This window comes from Bufo gargarizans, unplaced genomic scaffold (assembly GCF_014858855.1).
Source record: "Bufo gargarizans isolate SCDJY-AF-19 unplaced genomic scaffold, ASM1485885v1 original_scaffold_1753_pilon, whole genome shotgun sequence".
NCBI classification, from domain to species: domain Eukaryota; kingdom Metazoa; phylum Chordata; class Amphibia; order Anura; family Bufonidae; genus Bufo; species Bufo gargarizans.
The window spans coordinates 1-12511 of record NW_025334497.1 but is presented as its reverse complement, the minus strand read 5'-3'; the positions used below and the strand labels follow the sequence as shown (position 1 = coordinate 12511).

Below are 12511 nucleotides of genomic sequence, written 5' to 3'. Positions count from 1 at the left end.
GTATTTAGGCGCTGGGTGACCGGTATGGATTTAGTGACAGAATTAGACTTGGAAATGCACAGAAGCGTGTGTGTGAAGTTATTCTGAATGACCCTATGTGCACCTTGAATATTATATACCCTTTTTGGGATAGATTTCAAATAGCTCTGATATAGCAGGAACCACTAAATTATGAAATTGCTAAATTGGGAATTGTATTTCAACCCAGAACAAAAAATGTGCTTTGACGGACACTAAATATCTTGCCCAGCAACAACAGTACAGCGGTAACGAGAGATTTAGCAGGATATAAATTTGAGGCCTAGTATTTAGGCGCTGGGTGACAGGTATGGGTTTAGTGACAGAATTAGACTTGGAAATACACAGTAGCGGGTGTGTGTGAAGTTATTCTGAATGACCCAATGTGCACCTTGAATATTATATACCCTTTTAGGGATAGATTTCAAATAGCTCTGATATAGCAGAAACCACTAAATTATGAAATTGCTAAATTGGGAATTGTATTTCAACCCAGAACAAAAAATGTGCTTTGACGGACACTAAATATCTTGCCCAGCAACAACAGTACAGCGGTAACGAGAGATTTAGCAGGATATAAATTTGAGGCCTAGTATTTAGGCGCTGGGTGACAGGTATGGGTTTAGTGACAGAATTAGACTTGGAAATACACAGTAGCGGGTGTGTGTGAAGTTATTCTGAATGACCCAATGTGCACCTTGAATATTATATACCCTTTTAGGGATAGATTTCAAATAGCTCTGATATAGCAGAAACCACTAAATTATGAAATTGCTAAATTGGGAATTGTATTTCAACCCAGAACAAAAAATGTGCTTTGACGGACACTAAATATCTTGCCCAGCAACAACAGTACAGCGGTAACGAGAGATTTAGCAGGATATAAATTTGAGGCCTAGTATTTAGGCGCTGGGTGACAGGTATGGGTTTAGTGACAGAATTAGACTTGAAAATACACAGTAGCGGGTGTGTGTGAAGTTATTCTGAATGACCCAATGTGCACCTTGAATATTATATACCCTTTTAGGGATAGATTTCAAATAGCTCTGATATAGCAGAAACCACTAAATTATGAAATTGCTAAATTGGGAATTGTACTTCAACCCAGAACAAAAAATGTGCTTTGACGGACACTAAATATCTTTCCAAGCAACAACAGTACAGCGGTAACGAGAGATTTAGCAGGATATAAATTTGAGGCCTAGTATTTAGGCGCTGGGTGACAGGTATGGGTTTAGTGACAGAATTAGACTTGGAAATACACAGTAGCGGGTGTGTGTGAAGTTATTCTGAATGACCCTATGTGCACCTTCAATATGATCTACCCTTTTAGGGATAGATTTCAAATAGCTCTGATATAGCAGAAACCACTAAATTATGAAATTGCTAAATTGGGAATTGTATTTCAACCCAGAAGAAAAAATGTGCTTTGACGGACACTAAATAACTTTCCCAGCTACAACAGGACAGCGGTAACGAGAGATTTAGCAGGATATAAATTTGAGGCCTAGTATTTAGGCGCTGGGTGACAGGTATGGGTTTAGTGACAGAATTAGACTTGAAAATACACAGTAGCGGGTGTGTGTGAAGTTATTCTGAATGACCCAATGTGCACCTTGAATATTATATACCCTTTTAGGGATAGATTTCAAATAGCTCTGATATAGCAGAAACCACTAAATTATGAAATTGCTAAATTGGGAATTGTACTTCAACCCAGAACAAAAAATGTGCTTTGACGGACACTAAATATCTTTCCAAGCAACAACAGTACAGCGGTAACGAGAGATTTAGCAGGATATAAATTTGAGGCCTAGTATTTAGGCGCTGGGTGACAGGTATGGGTTTAGTGACAGAATTAGACTTGGAAATACACAGTAGCGGGTGTGTGTGAAGTTATTCTGAATGACCCAATGTGCACCTTGAATATTATATACCCTTTTAGGGATAGATTTCAAATAGCTCTGATATAGCAGAAACCACTAAATTATGAAATTGCTAAATTGGGAATTGTACTTCAACCCAGAACAAAAAATGTGCTTTGACGGACACTAAATAACTTTCCCAGCTACAACAGGACAGCGGTAACGAGAGATTTAGCGGGATATAAATTTGAGGCCTAGTATTTAGGCGCTGGGTGACAGGTATGGGTTTAGTGACAGAATTAGACTTGGAAATACACAGTAGCGGGTGTGTGTGAAGTTATTCTGAATGACCCTATGTGCACCTTCAATATGATCTACCCTTTTAGGGATAGATTTCAAATAGCTCTGATATAGCAGAAACCACTAAATTATGAAATTGCTAAATTGGGAATTGTACTTCAACCCAGAACAAAAAATGTGCTTTGACGGACACTAAATAACTTTCCCAGCTACAACAGGACAGCGGTAACGAGAGATTTAGCGGGATATAAATTTGAGGCCTAGTATTTAGGCGCTGGGTGACCGGTATGGATTTAGTGACAGAATTAGACTGGGATATGGCCAAAAAATAACCACACTATTGCTGGTTAAATGCACTTGGTGACGGGCGCAGCTTGCCCCTGATGTAGTATATGGCCAAAAAATGAACAGACTATTGCTGGTTAAATGCACTTGGTGTGACAGCTTCACCCTGATGTAGGCTTTAGCCAAAAAACAACCACACCATTGAGGGTTAAATGCACTTGGTGACAGGCGCAGCTTGCCCCTGATTTTGTATATGGCCAAAAAATGAACAGACTATTGCTGGTTAAATGCACTTGGTGTGACAGCTTCACCCTGATGTAGGCTTTAGCCAAAAAACAACCACACCATTGAGGGTTAAATGCACTTGGTGACAGGCGCAGCTTGCCCCTGATTTTGTATATGGCCAAAAAATGAACAGACTATTGCTGGTTAAATGCACTTGGTGTGACAGCTTCACCCTGATGTAGGCTTTAGCCAAAAAACAACCACACCATTGAGGGTTAAATGCACTTGGTGACAGGCGCAGCTTGCCCCTGATTTTGTATATGGCCAAAAAATGAACAGACTATTGCTGGTTAAATGCACTTGGTGTGACAGCTTCACCCTGATGTAGGCTTTAGCCAAAAAACAACCACACCATTGAGGGTTAAATGCACTTGGTCGCAGCTTGTGCTGGCGCACCACAAGACACAAAATGGCCGCCGATCACCCCAGAAAAATGTGACTGACAAACGGTCTGGGCAGCCTAAAAACAGTGAGCAATTGAGGATCAGCAGCTCAATGATCCACAGCTGCAGATCGATCAGTTAATCAAGTCCTTTGGAGGAGTTAATCTGCCTAATCTCGCCCTACTGTCGCAGCCGCAACCTCTCCCTACGCTAATCAGAGCAGAGTGACGGGCGGCGCTATGTGACTCCAGCTTAAATAGAGGCTGGGTCACATGGTGCTCTGGCCAATCACAGCCATGCCAATAGTAGGCATGGCTGTGATGGCCTCTTGGGGCAAGTAGTATGACGCTTGTTGATTGGCTGCTTTGCAGCCTTTCAAAAAGTGCCAAGAAAGCGTCACAAAAGCGCCAAGAAAGCGACGAACACCGAACCCGAACTTTTACGAAAATGTCCGGGTTCGGGTCCGTGTCACGGACACCCCAAAATTCGGTACGAACCCGAACTATACAGTTCGAGTTCGCTCATCCCTATTTGTGACCCTTTAGGATTAGCAGATTATGTGAAGATGACATTAGAGTCAGGTGTTTTATGTTAATGATATGACAATCAGTGACTGGACGACCTGCTTTATTTAAAGAACAGGAATCTATTGAAGTCTGATCTTCACAATACATGTTTGTTGAAGTGTATCATGGCATCAACAAAGGAGATTTCTGAAGACCTCAGAAGAGACATTGTTGATGCTCATCAGGCTGGAAAAGGTTACAAAATCAACTCTAAACAGTTTGGATTCCACTAATCCAGTCAGAAAGATGGTGTACAAATGGAAGAAACTCAAGACCATTTCCAACCTCAACCAACAATGATCATGCCAAGAGCAAGGCATGTCTAGTAAGTCATGAAGGAACCCAAGGTAAGCTCTGAGCCAAAAAGGCCCCATTCTCACATTAGCTAAAGTTAATGTTTGAGTCCACCAACAGGAGGACACTGAGCAACAATGGTGTGTATGGTGTATGTCAGGATTGCAAGGAGAAAGTCCCTGCTCTCGAAAAAGAACATCGGCTGGAGCGCCGCTGCCTTCTCAAACAGCTGATCGGCGGGGGTCCCGGCTGTCGGACCCTCGCCGGTCAGATGCTGATGATCTATCCCAATGAAAGTGCAGAACCCCTTTAACCCAAAAGAAATGTTGTGGAAGGACCTGAAGCAAGCAGTTTGTGGGAGGCAACTCACCAACATAATAAATTCGAGGCCATCTTATATTGAGGAATGGGCTAAAATTCCTCCAAGCCGATGTGCAGGACTAATGAACAATTACCAAAAGAAAAGTTTAGTTGCAATTATTGCTGCACGAGCAGCATCACACCAAATACTGAAGGCAAAGGATCACATACTTTTGCCACTCACATGATACCGGATCATCTTCCTCAAAAATAAATGGCCAAGTCTAATATTTTTGACTCATTTGTTTGATTTGGTTATCTTTATCTTCATCCAGTAACTTTAGATTAAATTTATCCAGAAATCTAGAAAATTCTGAAGAGTTCTCAAACTTTCAAGCAGCACTGTATATGCAGTATGTCCACCATTAAAGTACAAGCCTTTGCCATTGCTGAGCATATTGCTGTATATCACAGATCATGTTTATGAATGACCAATCAATGGCACATACAATGTATAGTCTTAATCTGTCCCAAGCTGCACAGATTGCCATGTGGGCACAGCATGAACTTACCATGACGCTGCTTTCAAGCATTTGAAGACCAGGAGTACCATTGGCTTGAAGTAGAGTATGTACCACTTTGTCAAGTTTGCTCTCTTCCTCAGCAGGAATGCAATACCTGTATAATAACACAGAAAATGTTACAACAGCAAAGTGGGGGCCAGTGCCCTCCTTTTTGTCTGCGCCAGTTGTCTTACATAAGGACAAGTGTGTCTATTTAGATACCGATTATAATACCTATAATATGTGTACCAGATGGGTAGTACTATATAATGCAATGCCAGTAATTTCAGTGTAAAAACTGAAGAATTATTTTCCGATATTATAACATTAGGAAATTTGTCTGCAATTTCTAAAACGGTGTTGAAGTAGTTTGTACCATATCCTTCTTCCCACAAAGTTCCACCTCCATCCTGCTAAGGGCTCTTTCACACCTGCGTTATTGTCTTCCGGCATAGAGTTCCGTCGTCGGGGCTCTATGCTGGAAGAATCCTAATGCATTCTGAATGGAGTGAAATCCGTTCAGGATGCATCAGGATGTCTTCAGTTCCGGAACGGAACGTTTTTTGGCCAGAGAAAATACTGCAGCATGCTGCGCTTTTTGCTCCGGCCAAAAAAACTGAAGACTTGCCGCAAGGCCGGATGCGGAACGAATGCAAATTGAAAGGCATTGATCCGGATCCGGCCTTAAGCTAAACGTCGTTTCGGCGCATTGCCGGATACGACGTTTAGCTTTTTTAGAGTGGTTACCATGGCTGCCGGGACGCTAAAGTCCTGGCAGCCATGGTAAAGTGTAGCAGGGAGCAGCATACTTACCGTCCGTGCGGCTCCCGGGGCGCTCCAGAGTGACGTCAAGGCGCCCCAGGCGCATGGATGACATGATCGCATGGCACGTCATCCATGCGCATGGGGCGCTCTGACGTCATTCTGGAGCCGCGCGGACTGTAAGTATGCCGCTCCCCGCTCCTACTATGGCAACCAGGACTTTAATAGCGTCCTGGGTGCCATAGTAACACTGAAAGCATTTTGAAGACTGATCCGTCTTCAAATGCTTTCAGTACACCTGCGTTTTTTCCGGATCCAGCGTGTAATTCCGGCAAGTGGAGTACACGCCGGATCCGGGCAACGCAAGTGTGAAAGAGGCCTAAGCCCTGCTGTATTAAACAGCTGATTTCCTGCTTTCACTGCCAGGAATGGAACCGACTCCCATCCCAGCATATTAGCCGCTTAGATGCTGCAGTGAACGCGGACCTCAACATCAAGTGGTTAGAGACGGGGAGCTCCTTCTTGTACCTTATCACCACTGAGGGTTTGCTTTGGCAGCTGAGGGGCTTACCAGAGCTCCAGACCTGTCATGTAGAGAAGTCTATTAGCCCCTGCTTTTGGCAGAAAAGTCGTGAACATTTACAAAAAATTGGTGCCAATTTTTGTTTTGTTTTTTTGTCTCAAAGGGAAGGATACATTCCTCCCAACGTGTTTTAGCGTTTAAGGCCAATGCCATTTTTTTATTTTTTCAATATACAGCATGCTCTAGTTATGTCTCATTATTCTGGCAGTTACTCCCAAATTTGTTTTCCATAGGACTTTTAAAAAAAGCAAGAAACTGGCTTTACACAATAAAACAAAGTCACCAAAAACCACTTGTAAAAAATGCAATACATAACAATTGCGTTCTGGAATTGGTCTAAGTTCCCTATTGACTGTGAATTTGCAGTAAATTTTACATAGTTTCAGTTATTGGCGCAGCCGCCTGCTATAGCAGACATGGTAATTAGGGATGAGGGAACTTCATATTTTGAAGTTCGGGTTGGGGTATATGCCGAATTGTGTTATGGATTCCGTTATCACGGACCATAACGCAAATCCATGAGGGAATGCATAACGGATTGCTTTTAGAGGCATTCCGTCATAATAGAAGTCTATGGCCAGCATAACGGATCCGCCCGGTTTTCGTTATGCTGTCTTTTCTTAGGGGGCATGTCCTTACTGCTGTAGCTCTTTCCTTATAACTGCCGCAACTTCTAACAGTCAATGTGGCTGGTGGCAGTTGAAGATTTAACCTAAGCATGTGCGACCACCTCAGAGAGGTGGACAGAGAAAAGAGGAAAAGAACAAACAGCAGGTGGTGCTATACAGATCCATTTTATTGAACAGCCCACTGGCTAAACTAAATTTTTAATCATATATGTAAATTAAAATGTAGAACATGTTTTGTGGCACAACCCCTTTAAACTGGGAGGATGAAGAATTTCTGTTTCTACAGGTGTTCACGTTTTTTTTAAATCTCCATTTGGCATGTATGCCAGGATAAACTCACATATATTATATGGAGACATTTCTAACAGCGGCAACCTTTACTCGTAGGTTACAATGGCATCTGTTTATGGATGTCATGAGCTTAGCAATGGCTTTTCATGACGTATTTATGAAACTAATGCCATTATAGCCTAGGGGTGACAGATGTCACTGTTCGGCATCCAATTGACGCATTAGTATAATGGCATCTGTGTAACGGACCTGTCATGAAAAGCTACTGAAAATCTCAAGATGTCTCCATTTAATTTTTAAACAGATACCTATGATGGATGCCATACAGAGCCCCCTCTTGTCATCTGTAGAAAGCTAAGTATACGTTGACCCCATCAGCACTTACCAAATGCAATCAGCACCAGTGTGTAAGTAGTCAATGTAGGGAAGGTGATTTTGGTCGCGAGACCAGCATGAGGTAGAAAAAACCATGCCAATATTAAGCCAAGGAATTGTTACTCCTGGAAGAGGAAAATAAAGTATTCAATGGACAGTATAAAGACATAAGAGATGCAATAAGATATACAAATAAATAAATCAAAGACACTATCTGGAAAAGGGGCATGATCAGTAGACCACAAAGCCGGTTATCATACTAAACTATCCCAGAGGTCCGTTTTATTATACTATAGTATACTATTACTATACTATCTCATTTTAGGTCAGTTTAAATATGACTAATAGAAATTTAAGGCCTTGACGACACTGCAGTACCTAATGTGGTGGTGATCATTTATTCACAAACGTAACAATCTTCTCTTAAAGGGTTTCTGTCACCTGAAAAATGGGTATTAAGCTGTCTGACACTAGCGATGTGTTAATGTCAGCTGAACATAACTATATTAGCGCCATCTCACTGCCTGAAGCCTTTATTGAGAAAAACAAACTCTTATAATATGCTAATTAGCCTCAAGGAGCCGGGGAGGGGTTGCACCTGCTCCTAAAGACTCAGTTTGCCCACCTCTTTTCACGCCCTTCTCTTGATTGACACGGCAGCGCTGCTCTCCTCCCACCGGCTGTGTCTACTAAGAAAATGTTGTCCCTGCGCCGTCCTGTTCAGTATTCAGCGCAGGCGCAGTGTGGGAAGGATGTTCTCAAACAGCTGGCTTCCTCACTGTGACGTGTTCAGCGCAGGCACAGTGAGAGAAAGCCAGCAGCCGCCGAGCGTCCTTCCCTCACTGCGCCTGCGCCGAATACTGAACGGGACGATTTTCTTAGTAGACACGACGGGAGGAAAGCAGCGCTGCCTGGACCTGTCCATCAAGAGAAGAAGGGTGTGAAGAGGCTAATTAGCATATTATAAACGTTCATTATTCTCAATATAGTTATGTTCAGCTGACATTAGCACATCGCTTATATCAGCCAGCTTAATACCCATTTTTCAGGTGACATAAACCCTTTAAATTAGTTTATAACGCATGATCTACGCCATGAGATGGTAGCAGGCTAAACAGTGGGCACATCACAAGTCATTCCCTTCAACTGCAGAACATGGGCCAGTAAAGAGTTTTCATTTTGCACCGAAAATCCTCATGAATAAAGCTTTCAAGGCATCTTATTCAGATGAATGATTTTTCCCTTCTGGATGATGGGCAGGACAGACCGTACCCAGACTGAAAACTGACACATTGGAGTAAATGAGCCACTTCACATGTCAATCTTTTTTCACTGCAAACACACAAAGTTAGAGCAGCACCTCCAAACAATATGTAATAAAGGACAATACCACGGCTGCAGTACAAAAGCAACAAACACTGCTCCATGTACAAAGATATATGCAAACACTAGAAACATGGACTGCTACACTTACTAGGCATGAAAATTAGAAGCAGTTTGCGCACATTTTTGATCAAAACTGTGTTGGGCCCAACTTCCAATGACAGACAGGAACTACGAGGGGTCATACACACGACCGTATGTAATTTGCGGTCCGCAAAGCACGGATCCGCAAAAAATATGGATGACGCCCGTGTGCATTTCGTATTTTGCGGAACGGAACAGCTGGCCCCTAATAGAACAGTACTATCCTTGTCCGTTAAGCGAACAATAATAGGACAGGTTCTATTTTTTTGCGGAACGAACATCTGGAAATAGAACGCATATGGAGTAACTTCCATTTTTTTGGCGGACCCATTGAATTTTATGGTTCCGCATACGGACCACAAAAAAAAACAAACAAAAAAAAAACGCAAACAGGCATGGAAAGAAAATAAGTTTGTGGGCATGAGCCCTTAGACTTCCCTCTTCTGGGCCTAGGCCCTGAATTCAGGGCAGTGTATAATCCAGCTACAGTATGCTCTAAGACTTCAGGGATGCTCAATCTGCGGCCCTCCAGCTGTTGTAAAACTACAACTCCCTCTATGCCCTGCTGTAGGCTGTTCAGGCATGCTGGGAGTTGTAGTTTTGCAACAGCTGGAGGGCCGCAGGTTGAGCATGCCTGCTCTTAGTAATAGCCTTGAGGAGATGGGCAGGAGTACATGGTCTAAATTTGGGGGACTCCCTTTCCATCTGACCAAGGGTTTTGGAGTATACTATGGCTGGATCCTACACTGCCAAGTTTTGTAGGTTTAGGCCCAGTAGAGGCAAGTCTGAGAATTTAGGCCCCGTCGGTTGGAAGCCACCTTGTTGATGGTAGTTGGGCCCGTCACAATTTTAGGTACGGAATTAATGCAATTTAGATTAACCCACGTTTCTAGTGTTTGCATGTGCATGGAGCTGGATGCTGCTACATAAGGGTTTGCTTCTTTTTACTGACCATTCATCCATTCAGTGAGAATTGGAGCATGTTCTCTCCTCATCCATTTCGACTTGAGCGGCTGGACTAGGCCATTCAAGCTGATGGGTCAGTAAAAATTAACTGGCAGCACATGGACACCATCGTTTACTGATGGGTTGTTTGGAGATGCTGGGTGTGCATTCTTTAGTTTTCTTTTTTGTCACTGGAGTGAAAAACTTACGACAACCGATGACACACAGATTAATTAGGTTATGTTTTCATCTGAATAAACCCTTAAACCTTCCCTAATGTGACATTAAGGGGCTGATAATCAGGAACGAACATTGATGGCTCCCGATCATTGACCCGTGTAAATATGCTGCCGATCACCCAATAAACAAAAAAGTATTTGTCAGGTCATCACATGTTTTATGCAGCATGGAAAACATCAGTCAACAGCACGTTGGCCTCTGAAGAAGGATGCACTTCCAACAATGAAGAAAGCGCATGTGCCAGACAATCACATGAACGATCTCTTGGGCACAGGCAGAGCCAACAAGGGCTCCATGTAAACAGATGGAGATACATGAACTCCAATCGACTTGCTATATCATCCAACACTGCTCATTTTGGACCAAAAAAATCTGCTCATGTAAGAGGACCTCAAGACCACTTTCACACTGAGTATTTTTAAGCCAAAACTAGGAATGGGACCAAACCAGAGAAGAGGAGCAACTATTTCCATTATACATTTTCTCTGTAGGCTCCACATCTGGTTTTGGATTCCAAAATACTACCATCTGAAAGTGGCCTAATTCAATGTTTACATGACCGTCAGAGCCTTGCAGTGCTAGTCTTCCTGTCGAAGTGACAGAAATCCCAGTGGAGCCCATTAGAAGTCCATGAGGTGGTACTGTTGTAAGTCAGATCCTGCAGAGTGCTGCGCCTTCTGTTAAACAGAGTGTGAACAGAGCACATCTGTATATGAAATTCTTTACGGTGGAACAAGAGGTTTCATATAGCTCAAAAGTATTCATCACCTCTGGCGATCACCATCATGTTGATGACACGAGCCATGGCGAATGCAGAACCATTTGATAACCCATATATTGTCAATGGAGTATGCGTTGCTCTCTAACGCATACAAGATCGTAGACTGGGAAAGGAACCTTATAAACTAAGCTGTATAAGAAAGGTAGAATCTGTGGAAAAAAAAAAACTAACATGAAGCACTTACCAGGCACAGCACCAAGGTGACGCAGGATGGATCCTGAATTATTAGGAAGGACTGTAAGATTCCATCCATGTCTATAAAACATAGAAGGAAAAGGTATGGCTGGCTGCACAATGCATTGTGGTAATGGATGACATCATGATTTAATCTACTCACCTTGAAAAGGGTTCCGCTTTACCCACAGGAAATCCACTGCCGTGAGTCTTTGTATCAACCTTTCCACAATGCACAGCAACGTGACAAGTCTTCTGCTCAACAATCCGCCAATACTCTTGCTGAAATAAGAAGAGCAGTGTTATCATTAGCTTCATAATGGGGGTCTCATGTGTCTTGAGTGTTTAAAGGGTATGGTCACCTTCACACCACTGTTCTTTTTTTTAATGTCCCAATACATCTAAAATTAGGCAACTTTGCAATATATCTTCATTAAAGGGGTTGGCCACTTTCTGCTGTTGACCATTGTGTTTGCGATTATATGGCACTTACTAATATAGTGTTCTATATTTTATCAGGTATACCTCCTTGTTTACAAAGTCTTTTGTGCTGCCCACAGAGGTCCTCTCCATAAAATGGCCGCTGCAATCCCCTCCATGAATAGAGGAGACATCACAGACATACTACACCTGCACTAAAGGTGCAGTGTGTTAGAATGGAGAAGAATCTGCCTGGTCACATGACCCTCCATCGGTGGCCATTTTATGGACAGGACCTCTATATGGACAGTACAAAAGACTTTGTAAACAAGGGTAAGATACCTTAGGAAATACAGAAAATGGTGCAGAATTTTGAGAAAGGCCACAAGCAGCCAGAAGGGGGCCGACCCCTTTAATAGTTCCCTAGCATTTTATTTCTACAGCTCCAATGCAGACTATGTTTCCATGGTAACAGGAAGCAAATTCTGTGTAGTCTGGTCTTGCACCGATACTTTCCTCCATTTTGCACCATACAATTGGTAGGTTAGATGGAAGTAGAGGACAGATAGAAAGAAGTATGACTGCATGATCAGACTACAGAAAGTCTGCTTGTTGTCTGTTACCATGGAGACACATAGCCTACAGGGGAGCAGAAGGAACTAAATGTTAACTAACTATTGCAAAGTTGCTTCATTTTTAATTTCATAACATTTCATATAAGGCTACTTTCACACCTGCGTTAGGTGCGGATCCGTCTGGTATCTGCACAGACGGATCCGCACCTATAAATCCAAACGCTAGTATTCTGTCCAAAAAAAGTCTAAGTCTAAATGTAAGTCAAACGGATCCGTCCTGACTTACATTTAAAGTCAATAGAGGACGGATCCGTTTACAATTGCACCATATTTGTGTCAATGTAGACGGATCCATCCCCATTGACTTACATTGTAAGTCAGGACGGAACCGTTTGGCTCTGCATCGCCAG

The 12511-nt window shown here is 42.6% G+C and overlaps 1 protein-coding gene across 1 annotated transcript in view; it reads right to left on the bottom strand.

The window, feature by feature from the left end:
• Positions 1 to 11388, bottom strand: part of LOC122923577 (protein Jumonji-like) — a gene marked incomplete at its 5' end in the record, with an annotated part of 33436 nt that extends 22048 nt beyond the window's left edge. The window contains 4 exons of the mRNA XM_044274425.1: positions 4869 to 4974; positions 7510 to 7624; positions 11117 to 11187; positions 11270 to 11388. Of these exons, the coding sequence (XP_044130360.1) occupies positions 4869 to 4974; positions 7510 to 7624; positions 11117 to 11187; positions 11270 to 11388 (411 nt within the window). The remainder of the gene's footprint in view (positions 1 to 4868; positions 4975 to 7509; positions 7625 to 11116; positions 11188 to 11269) is intronic.
• Between the last annotated feature and the right edge of the window lie 1123 nt (positions 11389 to 12511).